The sequence below is a fragment of the Hyaena hyaena genome, unplaced genomic scaffold (assembly GCF_003009895.1).
Source record: "Hyaena hyaena isolate Hyena2069 unplaced genomic scaffold, ASM300989v1 scaffold_196, whole genome shotgun sequence".
Classification (NCBI taxonomy): Eukaryota; Metazoa; Chordata; class Mammalia; order Carnivora; family Hyaenidae; genus Hyaena; species Hyaena hyaena.
The window spans coordinates 686,959-712,612 of NW_024080828.1; the positions used below are offsets into that span (position 1 = coordinate 686,959).

At 37.3% G+C, this 25,654-nt stretch overlaps 1 protein-coding gene across 1 annotated transcript; it reads right to left on the reverse strand.

Annotated features, from left to right (window-relative positions):
* Nucleotides 1-4,426: 4,426 nt before the first annotated feature.
* On the reverse strand, nucleotides 4,427-23,469 carry ANXA1 (annexin A1). Its single transcript, XM_039241587.1, has 13 exons — nucleotides 23,293-23,469; nucleotides 16,268-16,347; nucleotides 16,069-16,177; nucleotides 15,443-15,537; nucleotides 14,240-14,353; nucleotides 13,685-13,775; nucleotides 11,975-12,054; nucleotides 11,476-11,532; nucleotides 9,786-9,879; nucleotides 8,586-8,681; nucleotides 7,448-7,506; nucleotides 5,667-5,789; nucleotides 4,427-4,774 (listed from the first exon to the last, which is right to left on the reverse strand). The coding sequence occupies exons 2-13, from the start codon at nucleotides 16,331-16,333 to the stop codon at nucleotides 4,721-4,723; spliced, it is 1,038 nt and encodes a 345-aa protein (XP_039097518.1). The 5' UTR covers nucleotides 16,334-16,347; nucleotides 23,293-23,469; the 3' UTR covers nucleotides 4,427-4,720.
* Between the last annotated feature and the right edge of the window lie 2,185 nt (nucleotides 23,470-25,654).

Consider the following 25,654-nt stretch of genomic DNA (forward strand, 5'->3'; position numbering starts at 1 on the left):
GACTTCCCTGAGGCCACCATGCGGTAAGGAGGCTTCATCTAGTCTACTTGGAGAAATGCTAGGATTATCATCTAAAGAGAGGGATGCCTGGCAAGCCCTTAATTTGTCTCACTCCAGTGAACTACAATGGTAGGAGAGTCCTCTAACCAGAACTGCCTGATCGGGAAGAGAGAGGATTGGCAGTGATTCCCTGCAGAGCCCTTGGTGAGAGCAAACCCGTGAGTGTGCAGGAGCAGTATGATCGCTTTGCTTTTGTTCACCTGCTTCTCATCCATTCAAAGCTCCCAAGGTGCTTGCCTGATTCTAAAGCTGGACTCCCAGTCTCCCACCCATTCTCAGTCCCTTACTCCAACACACTCATATCGGTTTGTAAACCCCTCTTTTGTGAGTTAGCCAATCAGCTTGTCTTGCTTGCAACCAAACCAGACCAATTCTCCTGACATTTAAGCTTACAGATGCCTGTTGCTTCATATCAACACCTCCATTGATAATCCTCCAGCTTCATTTTTAAGTGAAAGAATTCATTTAGGGAATGTGAGCAGTTCCCAGACATGATGAACCCAGATAAGATGTCTGCAGCTCTGGCAGCCACTTTAAGACTGTGAGATAATCAGGGGCGCCTGGGTGGCTCAGTCGGTTAAGTGTCTGACTCAGGTCATGATCACATGGTTTGTGGGTTTGAGCCCCGTGTTGGGCTCTGTGCTGACAGCTCAGAGCCTGGAGCCTGCTTCACATTCTGTGTCTCCCTCTCTCTCTCTGACGCTCCCCTGCTCATGCTATCTCTCTCTCTCTCTCTCTCTCTCTCTCTCTCTCTCTCTCTCTCTCTCTCTCTCTCTCTCTCTCTCTCTCTCTCTCTCTCTCTCTCTCTCCCTCTCTCTCAGAAATAAAAAACATTAAAATTTTTTAAAAGACTGTGAGATAATCAATATAAGGGAAATGCCAAATGATCCCAACCCTTCTGGGATCATTTAGCTTCACTGCAAGCAGTAGTCTTTCCCTGGATTTCTTGCAGAAAAAAAAAATTCTATTTATTTAGCCATTGTTACTCATATTTTTCTGTTAATCACAGAGGACCTCAAAATTAATTGATTTACACATAAAAACTATCTTTGTTCATTCCATATGAGGCACGTAGGAAAAGAGGAAGAAAGAAAGTCAAAAGGGAGTCATGCTCAAAGCGCTTAACCTCAGCATTATGGTGTCAGAGATGTCATTGGAGGAGCCACACAGCATACAGAGAACAGAAGTGAGTCACTGCGATTGGTATTCTTATTTAATGATAAGGACAAAAAAGCCAAACAGATGTGGATATTAAAACTAATAAAAGAGCTACCTTAGGAGACATTTAGCCATAGATGAAGTACGTAGAGCATACACATGTTGAACCTGGATAGAAAGAGATAAAAGACCAAAACTTAATATATGGCATATGGATGTGTTAAATTATTCTCTCTTTTGTATCGTTCCTGTTTTCATGCATGTTGTTGAAAATATTATTACCCTTTTTGAGAAATTTATCATCGGTAGTTTGTAGTTTCGACTCCTCCATGCCAAAATCAACGAGTATCCTGTGTGTGTGTGTGTATGTGTGTGTGTGTGTGTGTGTTAACAAAATCACCATAGGTTTATGAAAATTCTTACATCCGGAGAAAGGAATAATAGACAGATTTTTGGCAAATGCAAAATGCTGGCTACGTGTTTTATGTGATTGTTTGCTTATCTGAATATTTTAAAATGTAAGGGTATGTTATCTTCTAAGGACTAGGTAGGGTACTAGACACCCAGGAGTGGATAAAACAAACGCAGTCCCTATCCGTACAAAACCTAGAGAAGAGAAAGAACAATTGAACAGACAATTGTAATATGGTATTCAGGGAGCATTTGTGTGTCCAGGAAGACCTTTTGGAAGAACTGATTTTTGACCCAGAGCTAAAACCTTAATGTGAGGTAGAAAGGCAAATGGTGGAAACGGGGGATTTTCCTAGAGTTTAACCCTTTAATGAATAATATTGTCAAGAGGCTTAACCTATACCACAGTTGACCAAGAAGAATATCTCGTCCACAGGGAAAAGCTAATTTATTTTTTTAATTTTTTTTTACCACTTATTTATTTTTGAGCAAAGAGAGACAGAGCACAAGTGGGGAAAGGACAGAGAGAGGGAGACACAGAATCCAAAGCAGGCTCCAGGCTCCGAGCTGTCAGCACAGAGTCCCACATGGGACTCGAACTCATGGATTGCGAGGTCATGACCTGAGCTGAAGTTGGACAGTCAACTGACTGAGCCATCCATGCACCCCTGGAAAAACTAATTTCTTAGCATCGTGTTTAATTTCAATATCTGGTCGTGGAGCCAGAGACTGTAGTCCTTTTTTAAATTTTATTTTATTTTTAATGTTAATTTTTGGGAGAGAGAGACAGCATGAAAAGGGAGGGTCAAAAAGAGAGGGAGACACAGAATCTGAAGACAGGCTCCAGGCTCTGAGCTATTGGCACAGAGCCTGATGCGGGGCTGGAACCTATGAACCGTGATCATGACCTGAGCCGAAGTCGGACGCTTACCCGACTGAGCCACCCAGGGGCCCCTACAGTCCTTTTTTATAGGACTCTAAATGACTATAGTCCTTTTCCACCTCTAATTTCCCACTCGGGTACTTCTCCTTCTCAAAAAAGCATACCAGGGTGGTATCTTATGTAATAGCAAAAGAACTAAAAAATCCAGAGGCCGTAATAAGCATTTCTGCCAACTTCCGTTTGGCTGATATATTAGGACCCAAGTCATCACGACTGTTTCATAGGATGCATGGGACCAGAAACACATGGAAGAAAGTGAAGGTCAGGGGTCAAGGCAAATAAAGCTACAATCAGTTGAATGCAGCCAGGATGGTCAGAAACACAAAAATCCAACTTGATTCTTTTGGTGGTGATAAATGAATAGATTCGATTCAATTCAATCGTCACCTATGTCGTTAGAATACTTTCAGAGGAAAATAACTTATGTCTTTCACAGAAATGCAAGAAAAATTCAATAGATGAAGGATAGCCTTTCCAACAAATGGTGTGGGAGACATTGGAGATCCATAAGCAAAAAAAAAAAAAAAAGAAAGAAAGAAAGAAAGAGTGCATTAACCTAAGTTTCACACTTTACACAAAAAATGCGTTCAAAACAATCACAGACTTTAGATGTTTTTTTTAAATTTTTTAATTTATTTCTAAGAGAGAGAGACAGCGTGAGCAGGGGAGGGTCAGAGAGAGAGAGACACACACAGAATCTGAAGCAGCCTCCAGGCTCTGAGCTGTCAGCACAGAGCCCGACGCGGGGCTCAAACCCACAGACCGCGAGATCATGACCCGAGCCGAAGTCGGACACTTAACCGACTGAGCCACCCAGATGCCCCACAAACTTTAAATGTTAAATGGGAGACTATAAAACCTCATTTAGGAAAAAACAGAGGAGAAACTTTCAGGAATTCAGGTTAGTAGAAAGTCTGTAGATGTGACACCAACAGCACAATCAAGAAAAGAAAAATTGAAAAATTGAACCACATTAAAATTGAAAGTGTTCCTTCTGAGAGAGACCAAGAAAGAGGGTAAAGAGAAAAGCTGCAGGGGCTCCTGGGTGGCTCAGTCGGATAAGTGTCTGACTTCGGCTCAGGTCATGATCTCACGGTTTGTGGGTTTGAGCCCCGCATCGGGCTCTGTGCCAACAGCTAGCTCAGAGCCTGGAGCCTGCTTCAGATTCTGTGTCTCCCTCTCTCTCTGCCCCTCCCCTGCTCATGCTCTGTCTCTTTCTCTCTCTCAGAAATAAACATTTAAAAAAAGTTTTTTTTGAAAGACAAGCTGTAGACTGAAATATTTGCAAACCGTATATTGGACAAAGGACTACTATCTAGAGTATATAAATGATTCTAAAACTCAATAATAAAAAATAAACTGTCCAAATACAAAATAGTGGCAATAACAAATGCTGGCAAGGTTGTGGAAAAACTAGATGGCTCATACATTTATTGTGGAAAAGTACAATGGTGTATACCTGCTCTGGAAACAGTTTGACAGTTTCTTTGAAAACTCAACATGCAACTACCACTATTTTTTAAAGAGAGAAATTTTAATTGCTGCTACTGTTTCATCTTCACACTGGTTCATGAACCATAGCAGAATGTTCAATTGTTATAATACCAATGCAATACATCCATTATTATGTAGACACGCCCTCAATTATTTGTACCCAGATGATAGAACGTAAGGAGTTCATTTTCCAATTCTATTTTCTTAAGTTGAATATGCAAAATTTATTTCATGAAATGATTATAATTTAGGATTTAAGCTCCTTTCCCTTGATACCAAATTATACCACTGCATTACACACACACACACACACACACACACACACACATACACAGAATCAGAATAACCAATGACACACAATTGTCTTGCAGAAATATTTTATTTTCCGCTGCACAAACATCTTTCTCAGGTAATATTACTAGAACAACCTGTTTATGAGGTTTAATAGTTTGGGATAAATATAGTTTAAAAAAACTGATCTCTATCAAATGGAGTTGTGATATAAAAATGATTTATAGGCTATATTTTTCAGAAAGCATTTAGCTAAACTATAATCCTGCTGAGAAAAGTTTCCTGTTTAAGTATATGGTATGGAATGAAAAGATATGATTAAAAAGTCTTCTGGTCAAGAAGCTTGGGATAATCAAAGGAATCTTAGTCTCCACAGAGAGCCACCAGGATTTTTTCATAATCTCCCTTGGTTTCATCCTGTTGATTAAGAAATAGAGTATACTTAATGCTACCAGAAACCAAAATCAATGTAAAATATGTTTAATCATAGAAGAATTATATATTCGTAGATTAACAGTTGTAGAATATATTATCATAGTACGTGAACTCTAGGATCTTTGCTAAGAATATCATGTACTTAGGTCATATAATTAATATAGCAGATAACTGGTATTTAATAATATTTAATAATTGATATAATAATCATTATTATATAAAAAGCAATAGCATTTCAAAATTATATTGGCTATGTTGTATGTTAGAGCCATTATGTCCCAAGAATGAAAAATCACACAGACTGAGTAACTTAACACAATATAATTGTGATATCTGACTCACTCACCAGAGAGAAAATAAGTCTGTGATTTTCCCACTTTTTCTTGGTAGATTTAGTTATGTAGTGTAAGTGACAACTGAACTTTAAATAGTCAACCAGCTTTCAATCTTTCAAGAAGCTTAAAACCTTTGACTTGTGTTTCGTTTTTACTTATAACGTTACAATGAGACTGTAAACATGTATGTTATACATTTTATATTAGCAAAATTAAGAAAGACAGAGAATAGTAAGTTTCTAATCTCTAACCAATATTTATTGCAAAATAAATCATTATATCTCTCTACTAAAATGTTTTGTTGGCTAAATTTATGTATGAGAAACTAAATGTTCCCATGACCGCTGGAAAATATGTGTGGGTTTTCAGTATAGAATTCACTGGTCCAAGAAAAGTTCAATTTACTTATAAATTGTGTATCCTAAAATAACAAATTAACGTTATGCATAAAATCTACAGATATGTAAGCCAGCTTTTCTCTCTGAAGAAGCTGCAGAGCTTTGGAGGAGGCAGGTAGCATTAGGGAAATCGCAACATACCAAGATGGCTTGGCAGAGAGAGACGCCGTACAGCTTCTGATAACACGCTTTGATATCATTCATGTCAATTTCAGAACGGGACACCATAATTCTGATCAGTGTTTTATGACGAGTCCCAGCACCCTGTTTAAAACAAATGATGGCAAATGTCATTGTCAGAGCATGCTCTTGATAAAGCAGGATATGGGTTTGAATGTGAAGCTCTTTTGTTCATTCATCAGAACACATACACAGAAACCCATGCACATGACACAGGTAGAAATAAAATGACAGGAATCCAACTGTCGCATCAGCAGTATGTAAGCTTTTCCAACCCCCTGATTGTAAAATCACGCAGTCTTTCCTTTGTCTAAACTCTTCAAAAGTTACAGATAACATGAACCTTCTAAATTGCAAATCTGAGGGGCGCCTGGGTGGGTCAGTCGGTTAAGCATCTGACTTCGGCTCGGGTCGTGATCTCAAGGTTCGTGAGTTTGAGCCCCACATTGGGCTCTGTGCTGACGGCTAGCTCAGAGCCTGGAGCCTGTTTCGGATTCTGTGTCTCCCTCTCTCTCTGGCCCTCCCCTTCTCTCTCTCTCTCTCTCTCTCTCAGAAATAAATAAAAACATTAAAAATTTTTAAATAAAAAATAAATTGCAAATCTGGTGGTCTCATCCATCTATTTAAAACCCTCAGTGGTCTTTGGGTTGCTTTTAGGATGAGAACCAAACATTTTCTCTGGGTTTACAATGTCTGCCTAATCCCACTACCTCTTCTTCCACTGTGCACTATCACTCTCGTTGTATTTACTATCTTGAAAGTGTCATGCTGAGTCCTCTCTCTGGGCCAGCCTTGCTTCATCTCTCTATCTCTTCCACTCCTACAGGCCTCTGGCTAACCCCTGTTCAAATATCAGGTCCTAGTTTTCCAGACAGCAAGTCTACACTTATTTCTCCTGTTCCTCAGTGCTAGGTACTCATCCTTACCCACCTAGATGATCATCCCCTAGATGGCAGCAGGTATGAGGTCTGGGACTGTACTGCAAACCACACAGTGGTACAATGTGTATCATTTCAGAGGGACTCTTTCCTATTAACCTACTAACCAAATGTTTAGATCTCTCTCTCTCTCCTTCTTTCCTTCTCTCCCTCCCTCCTTCCCTCTCAGGACTTCCCTATTTTGGAGTTGCAAAGAACAAAAAAAAAAAAAAAAACAACCTAATAACTTTTCACAATACATGTATACCAGTGGCTTCCTATACAGGACGATGCATGCTAGTGAATGAAGTTCAAGTGAAGTGGCTGAAGTGGTATTTATTGCAAAGGTATCTTAATAACACCTTCCATTTGTATAATTTTAAAATGACATTTTAAAATCTTAGAATGAAATGCGGATCCAGGGCAGGAATGACAGAATAATAGTAATTTAAAAAATGGCAAGTGAAACATAGAGGAAATTATAAAACCCACAGTCTTAGAGGAAGTAGGATACTAAAATCACATCTTAAGAGAAAAAGTGAATCATCTTTCTCTGCTGACTCAGGTTTTATGCAGATCAGGAGTAAACCACCAATTACCGACAAGCTCACCTTACTCCCTCACCTATAAAAAAAATACAACAAATGTGACAGAACTTTATGCTAATAAGGAAATGTATTGGCTTTTGCATTAGATGGAACAATGATTCTTTTTAGGAGGAAGATATTAAAAGAAGTGTGGCTTGTAAACGATATGAAGTTTTCTGTTTCTCTCCCCACAAACAATAATTTTACCCCTAAGCAAAGCGTATAAATAGAACGTTACCTTCATGGCATGATGAAGCTTCTCGGCGAAGAACATTGGTTTGCTTGTGGCACACTTCACTGCAAAATAGGCACACTTAAGTTGACGTATATACCCCATGACAAGAAAGACAATATGAAGGAAACATATGGAGTACAGTTTTCCCAGGAGGATTCTATTCTCTACTTCTGTTCCTCATCCCCTACCTCATAGGGGATATTTGGCCTATAAGAAACCATTCTGTAGATGGTGGTTTTTAGTAGTCTTTTCTCCAACAACTCTGCCTATCTCCTGAATCTTAAATCCATCCGACACTAAGTTCAGTTCATGTTATCCTGAATATACTCTTCTTGGAAATGGGGAAAGCAGTAGGTGTTAAAGGCCATGTAAGCACACAGTAAGTGCTTTTCTCATGTCATAATAAGAATTTTTTTCAAGTGAAATACGGCTTGCTTCCAACATAAGGCAACTGCCAGATAAAACGCTAACACGCGTCCATTAGTAATATTCTCCACCTTGCTACTCAACGTGTGATCCACAGACCAAAGGTAGTGGTATTAACCAGGAGCTTGTTAGAAATGCAGAATCCCGGGGCCCCCACTACAGACCTACAGAATCAGAATCTGCAAAGAACAAGATTTCCAGAAGATTCATGAGCGCGTCAAGGTCTGAGAAGCGCTGCTTTACAACATATGTTCCCAGATTATCGGAATAGCACAGGAGACCTTTAAAACCTTTTTCTTCTGAAGGCCTTTTCAGAAGCCCGTGGAGACCTACTGAATTAATCCCTCTGGATGTGACTAAGATGACTCAGTCAGCAAGTGGCAGTCCAAGGGTTTGAATTTGCATTTATCTAATTCCAAATCTCATGCTCTTAAGGACCACTCTGACTTTCCTCTGCACTATGCCCGCCCTGATGCGTCACTTGGCGTAAGTAAATGCCCATAAAGTATTTCCCGCCTGCCCATCTTTTTGAAAAAGGATATCGTATCTTTTATTATTAAGAAGGCCATTATATGCCTTTAGCTACATATTCATTGCCATTACCTTACATGTTGCCTCTATATGAAATATAACTTTATTATATGTTAGCTATTTTTTTAAATGATGGGACAGCAATTTCAGGTTAGAAAACTCTTCCCCCTGCAGGACCACATACCAATAGCTGTGAGGCATTTCTCGATGTCCCCCTTCATCTCCAGGTCCAGAACTTTGTTCATGTCGTGCTGACTGTACTTGCTGTACTTCTGAAACACTGAATATGAAGTTTAAACTAAGAGATGTACCAGGCATCCTATTTTGGGGACGAGAGCAAAGGCAGGGAAGCTGACTCAAAGCATTCCTTGACTGAATTTCAGAAGACATATTTTAAACCTAATTATTCAACAGAGCACATTTTGGATACTTCATTTTCTCCCAGGAATGTAACTCCCAGAGCTATTTTGGTGCTCCTGTGTATTTTTGGGAAATCTTTGCAAGTGTTGACATTTATTAGAGCTGGCATGTGACTGACAACCGTGATACTTACTGTGTCAGAGCTAAGTGCCACACCAAATGGATCTCCCTTATATAAAGATCTGTGCACTAAATGTCTCTTATTTTTATCATTGGAAATCAGATGTGCTATTAGGGGCGCCCGGGTGGCTTAGTCGGTTGAGCGTCCGACTTTCGCTTAGGTCATGATCTCGCGGTTCGTGGGTTCGAGCCCCGCGTCGGACTCTGTGCTGACTGCCAGCTCGGAGCCTGGAGCCTGTTTCAGTCTGTGACCCCCTCTCTCTCTGACCCTCCCCTGCTCACGCTGTCTCTCTCTCTCTCTCTCTCAATCTCTCCCTCTCTGAAAAATAAATAAACATTAAAAAAAAAAAAAACAGAAAGAAATCAGATGTGCTATTATAAGATAATGAACTTTGGATCATCATTAGGACCTCCCCTTTGCCATGGCTTCCAAAAGGTGTGGAATCAAATCTTGTGCTTCAAGGCCAACTCTTGTTGCTTTTTGGTGGGGGGGGGAGGGGGGTGAATCACTGTGCCCTTTACTTCACTTAGTCCTGAGTTTTTCATGTTTTCCTTCATTGTAATTTCATCTGTTGTATGTGTATATTTTGTCACACTATTCCAAATACTTAGAGAGAGTAGAGATAATTAAGATAATTAAATAACGTTCTACCTTCCCAAGTCACAAAGTGTGTTATAAATGGTGGCCGTTCAACATTGGACAAATGCACAAATAGCAAGAAGGGGTCAGGAGCACCACATCCACTTGGTTTGGGAATGACACTAATTACAGCTCCTCTCTTTCCTTTCTTTTATTTGTCCTCAAAAAACCCTGCATCTTCTATGAAGTTATTTTTTTCTTTACCTTGGCGAAGATGGGGATAGGCTCTGGTGGTAAGAATGGTAATGAACACATTCACATCCGTCCCTTTTCGCCTTTCTCCTGCTTCATATAAAGCCTATCACAAAACACAAACATAAACATTTGACTCTCTGCTGACTTGATATCCGCACAAGAATGTTAGGTCTCTTCACAGGTTTTCTAGGCAGCTGCTTGTGTCCACTTCAATCACAGTTAGCAATGGTAAGAATGCAAGTTCCTTAAAGATAGGGACCTTATTTGGTCAAATATCTTCCGTAGTATGTTTGTACCTTGCAAACGGTAGAGACTGAAAATATGTTTGCAGAATAAGTATGGGGACTCTCTAAAAAATTTTTTTGTTATTGTTTTCTTTTTTTTACTCTCAGTCGTTCAGAGTAACTATCAGCAAATGGTACTGATAAATCAATAATTCAGACATAACCTAGATCCTGGATTTTGGGGTTAAGATTTCTGGATTCAAATTCTGACTCTGGAACTTAGTCGCTCTGTAGTCTTAGATAAATAATTTAACCTTATTAAAGTACAGACTTTGCTTTTTTTTAGCTGGAAAAGATAATCATTGGCTTATCGTCACAAGCATGTTAACTTTGAAATGTTAATTGCGTCATCCTCCAGGGCCACTATTATGTATATTATATGGCCACGTAGCTGCCAGAAATATGCATCTAAGACCCCTGATAGACTTAAAATGGAAAGCAAATTGGGAAATGACACATGCAAATAAGAATCATATTTTATTATGGGTAGTTATTCAAATGCTAACCTTTGTTCTTTATATGCTTGCACCATTTCTATTAAAATGGTCAACCTTCCGGTGGACAAAAGTTAGTTTGGGCTTTTAAAAAAGCATTTGGCATGTATGCATTTATTAAACCAAAAGTTAATGAGTGCCTTTTATGTGCACGATAATGTACTGGTGTTGTGAAGGGAGTGGGTATGGACACGTAACTTTATATCCCACTAACGCACTGTAATGAATTTACAGACGTAATATTATCCCATGGGGAAAACATATGCAAATAAAGAGTTATCTTTTCTCCCCCTGTATTTAACAGAAATTCCAGGCCCTAAAATGGCACCATTTTTCTAATGTTGCCAATGGACTGGTATATAAATAACCAGCAATCTCACTGAAACTATGTGTCAATATACTTGAAAGTATATAAATATGGTATTATAATTTTTATAATTATAATATCATTACTATAATGGCTTTACAATATAAACATACATCTATATGTCTGAATCCATTGCACTGTTCACTGTTAAAAGATTGTTCAGTCACTGTTAAAAGTTCGTTCAATGTGCTTATTACTCTTTCCACTTTACTTAAAAAATTATTTTTCCCTTTCTGAGACATGGTAGGATAAAAATGCAGAGTTTTCTCAACAAAGAAAATTCTTAGGAATGACAAATCAAATTCTTACTGTTTTCTTTCAATCCTCTCCCACTTTGTGGATAATGAAATCTATTAAGAACATAAAGACCACATTTTTCACTCCTGGGCTGTTCCAAGTACAAATGAGTGTGTCTCATTCAGGGAATGTACATTAGGGGCCCCTGGCCTCTCTGAGGATCTTAAGTTTGCTGTCACATAGAGACATCCACCTAAAGTAGGAACTATCTAACATAGGAAGGTCGACTCCAGAAGTATTTGTAAGCACTTACGTACCCTGGCATCCGAATCAGCCAAGTTGTCATTCAAGCCAAAATCCTCAGATCGATCACCCTGAAGAAAGAAACGCATTCTCTAGTAAGTTGTTTTCTTTTCTATTTTTTAATTCTTTTTTAATTTTTATTATTTTTGAAAGAGAGAGACAGAAACAGAGAGCAAGCTGGGTAGCAGCAGAGAGAGGGAGACACAGAATTGGAAGCAGCCTCTAGGCTCTGAGCTGTCAGCACAGAGCCCCACACAGGGCATGAACTCACAGACCATAAGATCATGACCTGAGCTGAAGTCAGCAGCCCAACCGAGGGAGATACCCAGGCGCCCTCTGCTAAGTTGTTTTCTAGTATGTAATCACGTGATTTACTTAATCCCTTTAAAATCAGATACATAATATTTTTTTGAGCTATAAAGACTCAGTTGCTTATTGAGAGAGAGAGAGAGGAAATCTAAGACTTGACTCCTCACAAAGGAAGAGCTATTTCCTGAACGAGGTGAAGTATACCTTAGCGAGAGAAAGCAAAGCATTCCGATAATCTCCAGATGTGTCTGAGGTGATATCTTTAGCCAGGTCTCTCTTCAGTTCTGAGAAATAAGAAAAGTATATTTTGCAGTAAATTAGTGACAAATAGTGGTGATGACAACGTCTGATGACTTTATGCTGGCTTACAGTTTTCAGTGTCAAAAGTTCAGTGACTTAATGGAACACATCTCAAATATTATCATTTTTTAAATAAAAATAATCAGAGCAAGTAAAATCTCAGATCATCAAAGTTATTTCCATAGGGCAATGAAAGCAATTTAGATAATATTGCGAATGAAACCCTATGGTCATAAAACTTTTGCTCGCAACAATAAATTGCATAGCTATACATAATTAAAAATTAATTTTGAAATAAAATATGCCAGAATTTAAGCAATGGGATGAATTAGAATATATATTTATTTAAAAGAATAATCCAGAGGTACTTCCTTGAACATGGATTATATATTTACTTTAAAAAGTTATAAATATCTTATATCTAATTTAGTTATGCATATATGTGTTAAGTATATATATATAGATTTAAAATGTTGTCTAAAACCCTTAATTAACTAGGCAAAATAATGCATATTAGACAAAAATTAACTGAATTTATAAATGATTAAAAGGGCAGTTAAATAAGCCATCATTGCACTATATTTGGTATATAATGGAGAAATACGGATATATGCCTTTGTAAGCTATGTTTTATCAAGCAAAAAAACTTATAATGCCTTTCCGGATTATCTTTACTGATAAATGGATCTATGGTAAATACTGATAATGAGATAAGAAACGCAGAAAGTGAGGTTAAAACCTTCCTTATTCTGATATCTTTATTAAATCGCTTTGAAAATAATGTGCAAGGGCTGTTGTATTCCCTGTGCTTAGTATGAAAATCAAGTGGAAAGATCCTCTCTGTGGCGCCACATATTGGGTTGGGAAAAAAACGTTAAGGGCTTGGGGAACTAAAAAAAGAAACTAATAAAATTCCCAACACTGACCAGGACCCAATGATAGCGACCCTATTTACAGTGCTGAGCAGATCTTTTAAATGAGATGTGTCACTGAATACATAAAATGAGCCAGGACTGGTGTTTCATCCCCATGGATATAACCAGAGATAAAGAGTAAGCAGGTTACAAAAAGAACCCAAAAAGAATAACTGAGTCACTTATGTTCATAATGACTGAAGTTCATAATGGTAAAGTTAAAGTTTCCATCAGAGGATTATTAGCACTGAACTCACTACATTTTCAAGGACAAATAAAAAATATTTTGTTTGGAAATTTCTGTTCTTATTATCTTTTCAAAATAAATGACAATGGGACATTTCTTGGACATAAATGTCAGAAATATAGGAATGTTTTTAGGAAATTCTTTAAATTCAGTGCTATGAATTGACGCTTCCATTACAATAATATGTGGCCATTTGTCCTACAAGGACATTCTCTATTAAAGCGCAACCTTGATGAAAGGTGGGATATTTTCTCCCTTATCAGCACCCTGGCGACTTGAGTGCTGTATGGTAACAGTGTGTGTGTATGTTGATGGATGCCAAACGATGGAGAAATATTTTAATATAGAATTTCCAAAGTCTCATCATTCATATTTACGTTCAGTTTTGAGAGATGTATATCAGATTTAGTTTCCAAATGAAGGCATTTCGGACTTTTGGGCGTTAAAACGTACCTTCTCTATAGACTCTGTTAATCTCTCTGATTTCTCTGTTAGTTCTTGATACCAAAATTTCATCCAGAGTATCTTCATCAGTCCCAAGGCCCTGGATTAAAGAAGGAATGTAGGAAAATCTTCATTCAAGAGCATCTGCTAGTTTTTGTGCCCCAAAATTCGTTTGGTAAATTTCCCACAGTATGTAGTAAATTTCCACAACATTTAATAATCACAACAAAATCTATTATATTGCTCTAAAACCAAATAGATTTAAAGCCATTATTTTGCACAAAGATCTAAAAAGTGAGGCAAATGATTCATGCAGTGACATCATGAGAAGACTGGAAATAATACAGCTGGCTAACACCAGCATTTATTTATTTATTTATTTATTTATTTATTTACTCATTCATTCATTCATTCGTTCATTCATTCATTCTTTCATTCATTCATTTTATTCTCGCTGATTGGCATGCCCTGTACTAGATGTTGGGGATATAAGAAGACATATAAGTGGACTTGATCTATACAGTCTCTTGAAGGAAGGAGTTTTGCTTAAATCAGGCCATTTACCTTCATGGCAGCACGAAGCTCTTCAGCATCAAACTGGGCTGGAGTTTTTAACAGAGCCAAAACAACTTCCTCGAGGTGACCAGAAAGCGCTTTCTTCAGAGCTTCATCCAGGGGCTATATGAAAGATTAGAATCAGGGCTTCTAAGAAGTAACATGCTGATGCTGGGCAACGCAGCAATGTGGGGTTATCTGACTGTTAGGTGATCTTACTTCTGATTGCTAAATCCAGCCACCTTTTAGAGCTCCTTTCTTTCATGTACAAAATATGATGTTTAGAATGTTACCTTCAGTTTTTAGATCTAGTGTGATTACAGTGAAATTCAAATTCACTGAATTCATTGATAACTTTTTTTATTTTTAGAGAGAGAGAGAGCACAAGCAGGGGAGGAGCAGAGAGAGAGGGAGAGAGAGAGAGAGAGAGAGAGAGAGAGAGAGAGAGAATCTCAAGCAGGCTCCACGCTCAGTACAGAGCTTGATGCAGGACTCAGTCTCACAACAGTGAGATCATGACCTGAGCCAAAATCAAGAGTCAGATGCTTAACCGACTCAGCCACCCAAGAGCCCCATGTTGATAACTCATAAAGGACTTCTTTAAGAGTTCTCTTGATGTTTTACACAGGAAGAAAATCACAAAGCTCAAACATAGGAGTTTGTATTTTAGCAGAAACAGAAGTAAGAATACTTCAAAAATAATGTATTAATAATTTTCCAGCCTTTGAAGTTCTCACTGCTCAAATAAGCATTACCATCAGGCATTGGTATGATATCATTTTCTAACTGCACTCCTTCAAAAAATTACCCCTTATTGGTATAAAAAATGCAAAGCTTACTTTTAAAGGAGAATTCTATGTATAAACTTAACATGTAGACACTGAATTGCTCAGCTTAAATTTTACCAGAAGACACGTGGCAATCAGAACATATTCTTATTGCCAATAGTACTCTTGATATTTGTTATATTCAAATTAAAGACTGGTCTCCAATATAAAAGTCATCTGGCAAAGCAACAAAACTACTCAGGTCTGAAACCAGAAATTTGCTAGAACTGATTAGATTGCAACCAAGTGAGTAAATACTGTCATCCTCGTCTTAGTTGTAAAGGTGTTGGAGACTGATTAAAAAATAAGCGAATTGTGTTTCAAAATCCATGTTTAACATAAAAGTAACTGAAATTAAATATCTACATTTGCCACTCCAACCTACCTTTCCTTTTTCCTGGAGATAAGCTGCTTTGATCTGTTGACGTTGCGCATTGTTTCTCTTAGTTAGAATGTCAATGATCGTTGCTTCATCCACACCTGGAAATAAGAGACCCCTAGGCTTTTACAAGCAATTTTCTTCATCCTCAGTTAACTGACATAAAATAACTAACTACCAAGATGGTCCAAATGCAGTTCTAGAAAACTAAGAAATATGAACTATACCAGCCTAGGATATGGAGGCAACATTAAAGGGAAGTGCTTCAGATGTCACTCCATCCACTAGAGGAAAAAGAAAGAACTAGAAAACTCTTCCCGGCCCTCAGTGTTGCAGTGCTTGATCCCGATTTAAACCCTAAATGCGAGCAAAGGTGTTGATTTCCGCACGGAGTTTCTGCTAGAAGTGAGCTGGTAAAAACATCAGTCGTAGCAACAGAGATTCTACTGATTTGACCCAAATTTCCTAAGTGCTGAGAAAGGAAATGTATCTTTGTTGGACAAAGAAATCTTTTTATCTTCAAAATGAAACCGACCCTTCCCACTGAACTTGGCTGTTTTTCAATAGTCATTCCAGCAGCCATTCTGAAATGTCCAGGAGGGGCTATTATGGGGAGATGGAGACATGATTACCTTTGACTGTTATCGCTTTATGCAAGGCTTCAACATCGGAGGATGGATTGAAGCTAGGATAGGGGCTCACTGCTGACCCAGGACCGCCTTTGGAGCTTTTCACAGTTTTCTGTGGATGAAAGAGACATAGAGTAACGTTCACTCCTTCATATTAGCTTCTCTTCTAATATTAACTAAGTTATTTTGTCACTTGACTTACAATGTATTCCTGCTCTTCGTTTTCAATAAACCAGGCCTGTTTGAGGAATTCTGATACCATTGCCATTTTCAAAGCAGTATCTGGAAAGAAAACAGGTAGATGCTTTTATAAAACAAAAACCTATCACACGTATGGGTCACTCTACTCTCTTACATACACAAGACATGGGGTAGTCTTGACCTTACTTTCGGATTACATTTAGGAGCATAATAAAATGTTAAATATAAACTTTTTAAAAGGAAAGTCTGACCCTTGAACAGAAGCCCAGAGCCTCACCCTCCATTCAGAAACTTGGTTCTTTCTCGGCATATCCAGTCCTAACCTTTAGGGGCCAGCTGATTCTACAAGTGAGTATATAGGCTGAATAGAGGGATGGGTGATTTACTTCATTGCCCTAAATTCATAGACCATCTACCATATGCCAAGCACTGAAGGTCCGGAAAATATTGAAACATCATGCCTTCCTCAGAGAACTTCAAGCCAGTGGATGCTTCCTGTAGGAAAACACAAGAGCCAAGAGGACGTGCGGACTGATCTGAGCCTCTCTTGGAATGAGTCAAGGTTAACCTGACAGAAAAGTTAAAGAGAACACAACAGAGAGAAGATTGTCATATTTCGGATGCTACTGAAGCAAGAAATGTTGGCAGAAGCTCAATCCAAAGAAGTTTAAATTATCTCCAAAGCTTTGGGAAAAGACGAATGGATTTCTAGAAAGAGAGCAGTACGATTCCATTTATATTTCAGGAAGATCACTCATCCTAGATCACAGAGAATGGCTAACAGACGGGCAAGATGAAAGATTAGGGATGTTTAATAGGCCTTTAGAGATTCTGGGTAGGACTGGCGAGAGCCTAAAGAAAAGCAATGGCTGGAGAAAGAGCATAATGTTTTACATTTATAAAGTAAACAACCTGTGACAATCTGCAGGAGTGGATTCAGGCTCAAAACGCTAAAGAAGTTTGATGAAGAGATAGTCAGATGGCATTTCTCCCTCAAATAATTGTTTCCTTTTCCATTCCTTGGTATAAAATTATTTCAGCATTTGGAGTAATTGCTATAGTCACATTTCTTCCTAGCTGAGCTGTCCTAAATACTAGTAGACCTTCATGTTTTTCCACCCAACACACAAAAAAACCCGGATTTTATAAAGGGTTCTTTGTTCTCACAGGAAGCATCAAGGTGATGTTGCAACATGCATGCCCCCTTTTGGCAAACTCTATCTTGAAATTTTTTGAATTCCTATCATGGTTCCACGGTATTTTTATTTAATCAACCAAGTATATTTTTAAAACCTGAAGCATGTTAAAAAGCTAATGTGTTCCCACAAAAGAAGCTCTCCGTGATCCTTTTGGTCTGGGGATGTTTTTAGAAGCTTGCGTGCAAGGCTGACATATCTCTCCATACAACTTTGTTTATCCCTCTGGAGACTACGCCCATGAATATATCTGAAGGAGTTTGGAAGGGGAATCTCAGTAGTTTTAAGTTCATCATCAGAAGCTAAATGGATCATGAGAAGTAAAGCCCATAACTTGATTCCCTAACAGCATGTCCAGACAAAGTATTTCACCCACACCTGCTGAAAAATAACCTCAGTTTCAAGCGATGAGATTAAATATGGGAGGGAAACCATATCCAAAGCAGAAACTATCTCCACTTAATTGTCATGGGGATTATTCCCATTCCTATTCAGTCATTTGTGAGAAGAACCAATATATTGTGCATTCACTTAAAATAATCTCTTCTCCCTCCAGCAACTGATAGATTTAAAGTTATTTCCTGAGATAATGTCCATGATGTACAATTTTGCACGAGGTTTTACTTCCTGTTACAGTCGTAATCTGAGGCAACTGATGTTGGCACGTGGAGTTTCATTTTCCAATTATTTCATTGGCACATCCAGAACTTCTAGTAATTTCTGGCAAGGTTTCAGGTATTTGAAATTTCCATTTTTATCATCTCATCTATGCCCTTCATAAAATAGAGTCCTCAAATTGAGTGATATGATTGGTCACTCAGCAAAGTACTTTTCCATCAGTGAGATACGTATTCTAGTATTTCCACTCTTTTCAATTGGAAAAAAAAACTTCAAAAGAGACCAGAGACTAAGGATATTCTCAAACATAATTTTAGAAATGAATCTCACAACTTCAAAATGAATGTTATGAAAACTTTACTGTACTTCATTTTTTATGCCTAAAAAAATGTTCACATAATGCATTAATTTCTTTACATAACACAAAGCAATAAAAATAAGAGGGTTGAATAATTTATTTGAAATAGCAGTTTCCAGAGGAGACACCTTTGTAACGTATCTTCTGAGTTCCTAGATCTTATAATCTGAAATAATTTGGATGGTCTTGGACCACCTAGACGGCTCAGTCGGTTAAGCGTCCGACTTCGGCTTAGGTCACGATCTCATGGTTCGTGGGTTCGAGCACTGTGTCAGGCGCTGACAGCTCAGAGACTAGCGCCTGCTTCAGATTCTGTGTCTCCCTCTCTCTCTTTCTCTGCCCCTCTCCCGAGAGGGAGTGTGTGTCTCTCTCTCTTAAAAATAAATAAATATTTCTTAATTAAAACATAAAAACAAATAATTTGGATGGTCTAAAAGCATGGTCTGGAAAAGAAGTCTGAATAGACTGTCTCAGAAAAGCAATTTGAGGAAAATGGAATCTCAATCCAGCCAAATAGTATCTACTAGCTCTTAACTTGAAGACACAGAGTGGCAGGATGTAAGAAATTGCCCCAAAGGAAAAAGATTTTATCACGTACTGGTATTTAAGTGCCCAATGTCAACTGTAAGCATTAGCAGAAGTTTTTAACAGTTGCAACATACTTTACAAATACCACAACAGCAAAGATATTTTGGCCAAACTGAATTGCTGAACCCCTCTGTCTCTTCTGCAACTACCCTCTTCATGAAAACTAGCATTTTGTACCTTGACAAAACCTATTCAATAATTTGAAGGTAATACTTGCTTTACTTTAGATAAATAATGCATACAAAGATCTTTTATAGACTGCCACCAGTTATATAGATCTCAGATATTATTACTATACAGAGAATGATTTGGTCTAGAAAATAGAATTGTACGGTTAAAAATATAAATTAGATAACCCTACAAATTTGCAAAAGATTTTTTTCTTTTATTTTTTAGTTGCAATGTTTGTAGGGTACTTATGAGCTTATTTTATTAACATACCTTGGCTTTCTCTCTCTCTTTCTATATATATATATATATATGTATGTATTATGGGTATATATATATGATTATGTACTATGGGTACTAATTAGTATTAGTACTATTAGTATTATGGGTACTAATGAGCTCTGAAACCAAGATTATCTCAGTCCTTAACATCATCTAATTTGAAGATGAAATTGGCCATTTATACATACGTTGACCTATATGGAAATTAACAGTATTTCAGAGTTCTTCTAGTAAATGATCTGTTTGTGAACATGTACTGCCTACCAATCTCATTTATCTATGAATAAGTGTGTGACTTTCTAGAGATGAGCATTTTTGTGTATATTTATGTATCATAAGAGAGCTCTCTTCATCTCATTCAGCAAGGAATTAAAGAGGGTAAATACACATAAAAAGTATGTCCAAGATGTTAGGCAGAATGCAAGATCCTTGCTTATTGCACTATAAGATAAAGGTATTCCGGAAATGGTATGTTAGTAACTGGGCCAACTCAAAATCTGAGAACACTAAAGCTTGTATCAAAGTTAATCTCCTGGTTTCTCGAAAACTGCACAACAGCTGTGTCCTTGTTTTTTAATACAGAGAGACAGAAGCAATTTAGAGGCTTAGGGCCATTATGTCTGTAGTGCTCTCTCAAATGTTACAGAAAAAATAGAGGGTGGAATGAGGAAGAAGATAAAGCGAATGTGACATACTAACTATCGTGGGATCTGGGTACAAAGCATACGGTAATTCTGTGCAATATTTTTGAAACTTTTCTGAAGGTTTGAAATTATTACAAAAGAAAGGTTTTTTGTTTGTTGTTTCTTTTTAAAAAATCACAAGGGGCACCTGGGTGGTTCAGTCGGTTAAGCGTCCGACTTTGGCTCAGGTCATGATCTCACAGTTTGTGGGTTTGAGTCCCACATCGGGCTCTGTGCTGACAGCCAGCTCAGAGCCTGGAGCCTGTTTCAGATTCTGTGTCTCCCTCTCTCTCTGACCTTTCCCTGCTCACGCTGCCTCTCTCTCTCTCTCAGAAATAAATAAAACATTAAAAAAAATTTTTTTTAAATCACAAAGTCGATCTCGGTTGGCCTCATGAAAAGGTACTTCCAAGATCTGTAAACAGAAGGAGCTGATTTTTATAGTCTGTTATGAGTCCTCGTGACAATGTAGAATGATCAGAGTTATTCAGTGATACCAGTAGCAACCAGCCCTTGCATAGAACAGCATCCTCATTCCTATTTTCTACCCGGGAAAAACAGTGCAATTTTCTGGCAGTTTTCTAGACAGAAGTTGTCAAGCGTCAAGTCATACATAGATCCATACCTTCTGATTCTAAAGGATTGCAAATTCTTTTAAACTTACAACCAAAAAGACAGTGAGTGACATTATTTTTTAAGAGCTCACATTTGAGCATCAGCTTCATTTATAGTGAGCCCATGGAGACTGTGACAAGGTTTACCCTAGCCCTTGGGGGTTTATTTTTCAAAGTTTTGGCTTGTGCTCAGTTTTTCCCTTGAATATATGTATATATTCATGAGCCCTTCCCATATCTACTGGTGTGAAGGAAGCAATTAGACTACACAACGGTATGACTCATTCATAAAGAACCATTTTATGAAAGGTAGTCTCATGAATGTTTTCCTAGGCCTTTGGAGAGGGTGTGTCCTTTGCCTGGAATGCTGTTTCTTCCTCCATATTCGCTTGCCTTGCCAGATTGTTGCTTCCAAAAGGACTCAGCATAGACCTCTTCACATCCTCCAGAAAATTTTCAACCGTTCAACTCTCGGGTGAAGTTCTATATCTCTTCCAAGACATCGGCCTTTCCCCCTACATTCGCCCCTACCATTTGGTATTATCACTTCTATGCCCCAGAAGATTCCATGAGGCAAGTGCTAAGCCACTATTCATTACGCTCTTCTATTTAGTATATTTAGTATATAAATAATAAATATTTAGTATATTTAGGATCAGTGCTAATTATTTAGGAAACATATCTATACATTTAACCAAAGCTTCCCCATAGCTATAGGATATAAAATAAGAATTGAGTTCTGAGCCCTATTTTGATTCCCTTTAACTGACTGTATGGCCTCAAGAAAGCATTTAACTTCTCCAGGGGTCTTCATTTATTTTTTAAAAAAATGACTGTTGGAATAAATAGTATCTAAAATGCATAATAGCTGTGAGGTGCCTATCTTAAATTTCATCTCGAGAGGAAGGAGGTGGGAGAAATTAGCATCATTAAGGAAGGTATTATATAAATTGTATCTGTTCTGATCTTTCTGTTAAAAATGTATCCAGTTTTAAAGAAAGACGAACTCACCTACCCTAAAAACTGCTTTGGGTTTATCACTGAAAACTAGTAGGTCCACCCTTTCAGCTGTTTAGCTCTGATTTTAAATACAGCTCCAGGGTCTAGAGAAGATTAAGAACAACAGACTCAGCAAACTGACATCATCTACAGAATGAAACTTTTGCAGTTCTTTGGGTGGAGAAAGATTTAATAAACACGAAACTCTGCATAATGTTATTATTAACTATTTTGTCAACATCCATCAAAGTTTGGCTCTCTGCCATGTGTGGTTGAGCCTGGGGGCCAGGGTGGTGACAGAAATTCTGGAGACGAGGCCATTTTAGTTATGAAAACCGAGCTTTACCACATTTGAGTCATTTTGCAACGTGCCTTCTCTTCTAGCTGGCAGAATACATTTCTGCAGACAGAGGGGCATATTACTTGTTCAAAGTCCATACAGAATTTTACACATAAACAGGGCAAGAAAAAGCACTTCCTTCTGAATCAAGTGGGCATTAAAAATTAGGTATAAGGGCATTTAATTTGTTAAATTAAATTTATTAATAATCCATTCAAAATAGACTAAGAGACAAATTCTTGAAGGAACAGTTGTAATGAACAATAGCAGGATACAGGATGATTCAAATTCTCTCACTTCTGCAAATCCATCCACCACCAGTAAATACTCCACCTTAGATTTGTTTGGTGCTTTTCTAGGGAGTTTTACGGCCCTTAGTTCTCCTTCACAATCTAGATGCTAGTAAGTAAAATAATTTTTAGAGGACACAGCTGCATTTACAGGAATAACTTATCTGACACCACCCAGAAAATACTTTCCTTCCCCTTAGGTTTTCAAATCCGCACTTGAAGAACCTGTCTGTGACAGAGACTACAAGAAAAAGGATGTGGCCACACCCTCTTTAAATGAAATGATTAATAAGCAGATCCTCTTATTTATTTACACTGCATGAATAGACATAACGTAATTTCAAATGTAAATTACAAAGGGCATGATTATCCCTATGAGGTCTGAATCTATTTAATTCTTACCAAAAAAAAAAAAGAAAAAAGAAAAAAAAAAGAAGAAAGAAAAGAAAATAGTCCTGCCATTTTGAAACAGTTTCCAGAAACTTCCCTCCAGCACTCTGTTCGGTGCTGGTTGCCTACAGTATCCACCATCCATCGTGATTTCATGTAAGACCCACAGCTCTTGGAAATGTATAACTCGTAGGAGGAAAACACATTCTTTCCTTTTTTGCCATGGTAACTCACCAACAGTACAACAAGCCAATATTAAGCAAACCATCCATATTTGTAAAACTTTTAACTTTATAAAACAAAGCATTACAATTTGTAATTTCCAACATATAAATATCCAATGTGATTTTACAGAAAGATTTATCAAAACATCCTAAACACATAGAAACTAATACATACTAAACTAGCTATAAATCCTGGAGAAGCAGTAACATGTAACATCAGGATGGGAAAAGTTTTCAGAACAATCAAAACTAACTAAAAAGAAAACTAAGACTTACCCTTTTTCTTCCTCTTCTTTCAAAGCACCGAAGAGAGGTTCTCCTCTGCAGGTTTCACACTAGAAGTGAAGCCTTGTGCGTCTGATTTTATAGAATTTGAAAGGAGGCCACACCTAGCAACCAGAAGTTAGTAATGGGTTGCCCTTTGTTTGAAATAGTGGCTCAGCCTTGTCTGAAACAAAGTGAAACAAGTCTTGCAAAACTACTTGCTGAACCAACTCCTAGCCGACAGCACAGAGGGGAAAAAAAAAAAAAAAAAGGAAGGAGAGCCTTTTTTTTTTCCTCTTTAGCTTGCACTGCTTTTTCCAGAGAAAGTAGACTGCAGTAGATTTTCAAGGATGCAGGCCTATCTACCCCAGTCCTGATACCAGTGATTGGCACCCTTCTTTTTAGTTAAAACAGGCTGTGAAATGAAAATGTATACCCTTCAAAAGAAAATAAACGTAAGAAATTGTGTTCAGTTCGAATCCTAGCTCCATCACTAGTTACTATGTGACCTTGGGGATGTATTTAATATCCCTGAACTTGCCTACTTTATTTTTTTAAGTTTATTTATTTATTTTGTGTGTGTGTGCTTTCACACACACACATGCGGGGGGTGGGGGGCAGAGAGGGAGGGAGGGAGACAGAGAATCCCAAGCAGGCTCTGCACGGTCAGTACAGACTCTGATGCCAGGCTCGATCCTGCAAACTGTGAAATCATGGCCTTAGCTGAAATCAAGAGTCAATGCTCAACCGAGACACTCAGTGCTCCTGAACTTGTCTACTTTTGTAAAATAGAGGTAGTATTACCTAAGCTGCCTACTCACTAGAATTCTTGTGACAATTGAAAAATTATATATAAATTTGTAAATTTTAACACCATGCGGTACTGAATAATTTTTATTTTTATATTTTACCAGCAATTTTCTTGCCTTAAAATAAAAGACTTCTTCTGTTTATATATGGCTTGTGGATATAAGTAAGAAATAGAAAAGAAAGAAAGCTCCAGACTGTCCCAAAATTGTAAACGAAGTTAATGCTAGAAATATGATCATTATGACATTCAAAAAAAGGTATTGGCATTCAAGGAAGGCCTATTTACAGCATTTCTTTTATACAGAATCAGTTGTACAGATAGATATGCATAGATCCCCAACATTCTAGGGTAGCTAAACAATAAAGGAAGGTACTAGAACTGTACAGTAAGTAAAAGGGTTACTAGAGTAACTTCTACTACAGAACAGGTGCCTCAGGACATTTCCTACTTGATGCAAGGAATGGAAACTGGTTCTGGAAGCCCCGATGTGGTTCAATTTTATTCTTCACAAAACCTTACAAAATTCTGCATGGTATTTCCATTAAACTATGCAGAGGTGTAAACTCTTTCATAGTGAATGGGACATTGTAGTGGTTTGTAGTTTTGCCTCTTTTCCTCAAAGATATGTCAGGTAATTATACATTATACATTATAATGTAATATCATATATTAACATGTATATCATTGTATATAATATATATACGTGTATTATATACATAATATAATGGCCTATATCATTATATATATTATATATAATATAATGGCCTATATCATTACATATCATTATATATGATATACATATATATCATATATAACATATTGACATATTATACATGGATAATAAATATAATATAATGACACTTATCATTATATATAATATATATCATTATATATAGTAAAATGACATATATATGTCAGTTTCACAAAAATCAATGAAAATGCTTTCTTAAGATTGTCAGTTTTTATAATACATTCTATATCTTTAATGCTAATTTCAGTGAAGTCAACATATCCTGATGTAGGATGATCAGCTAATCTAAATATTTGAGAAAATGCCAATCTATACATTTGGCACCTACTGTAAGTATGTGTTGAACAAATTAATTAGCTGTTAACTAATTAATGGTTTACTATTACTGCATTACATTTTGACAGATATAGACTAGGTTTCCAACATTATATTTATTCTGTCAGGTGCGAATAGAAAAGATAATTAACAAAATTTGATTTTCTGTTTGTATTTGTGTTACTAACTTTCGTAATGGAAATGATGGAACATTTCTGCACAGTGACACTCTTGTGAAGTGAAGAAAAAAGCCCATGTGCCTTTTAGAAAATATAACAACATAAAAGAAACATAGGTTCTTTTGTTTTGTTTTTGTGGTTACCAGTAGCATAAGTGCAGAGGATTTACTTTATATACTTGGATTTGTAAGGCAAACCTATAATAGCAACAATATTCTTTACAAATTCTTGTGGAAGAATTAAGAAAAAAAAGTTAGGAGAACAATTTTTTTCAAACTTCACTCATCTGGAACTCTAAAAGCAAGTGAAACTCCCAAA

What these genes read in the sequence shown, in the direction of transcription:
- ANXA1 (XM_039241587.1), bottom strand. Translation starts at nt 16,333, where the DNA reads ATGGCAATGGTATCAGAATTCCTCAAACAGGCCTGGTTTATTGAAAAC. An exon ending in ATCTCCAGGAAAAAGGAAAG is followed by an intron (nt 14,354 to 15,442) that starts GTAGGTTGGAGT and finishes TCTTTCATATAG; the next exon opens with CCCCTGGATGAAGCTCTGAA. An exon ending in CTTTGCTTTCTCTCGCTAAG is followed by an intron (nt 11,533 to 11,974) that starts GTATACTTCACC and finishes TTCTTTCTTCAG; the next exon opens with GGTGATCGATCTGAGGATTT.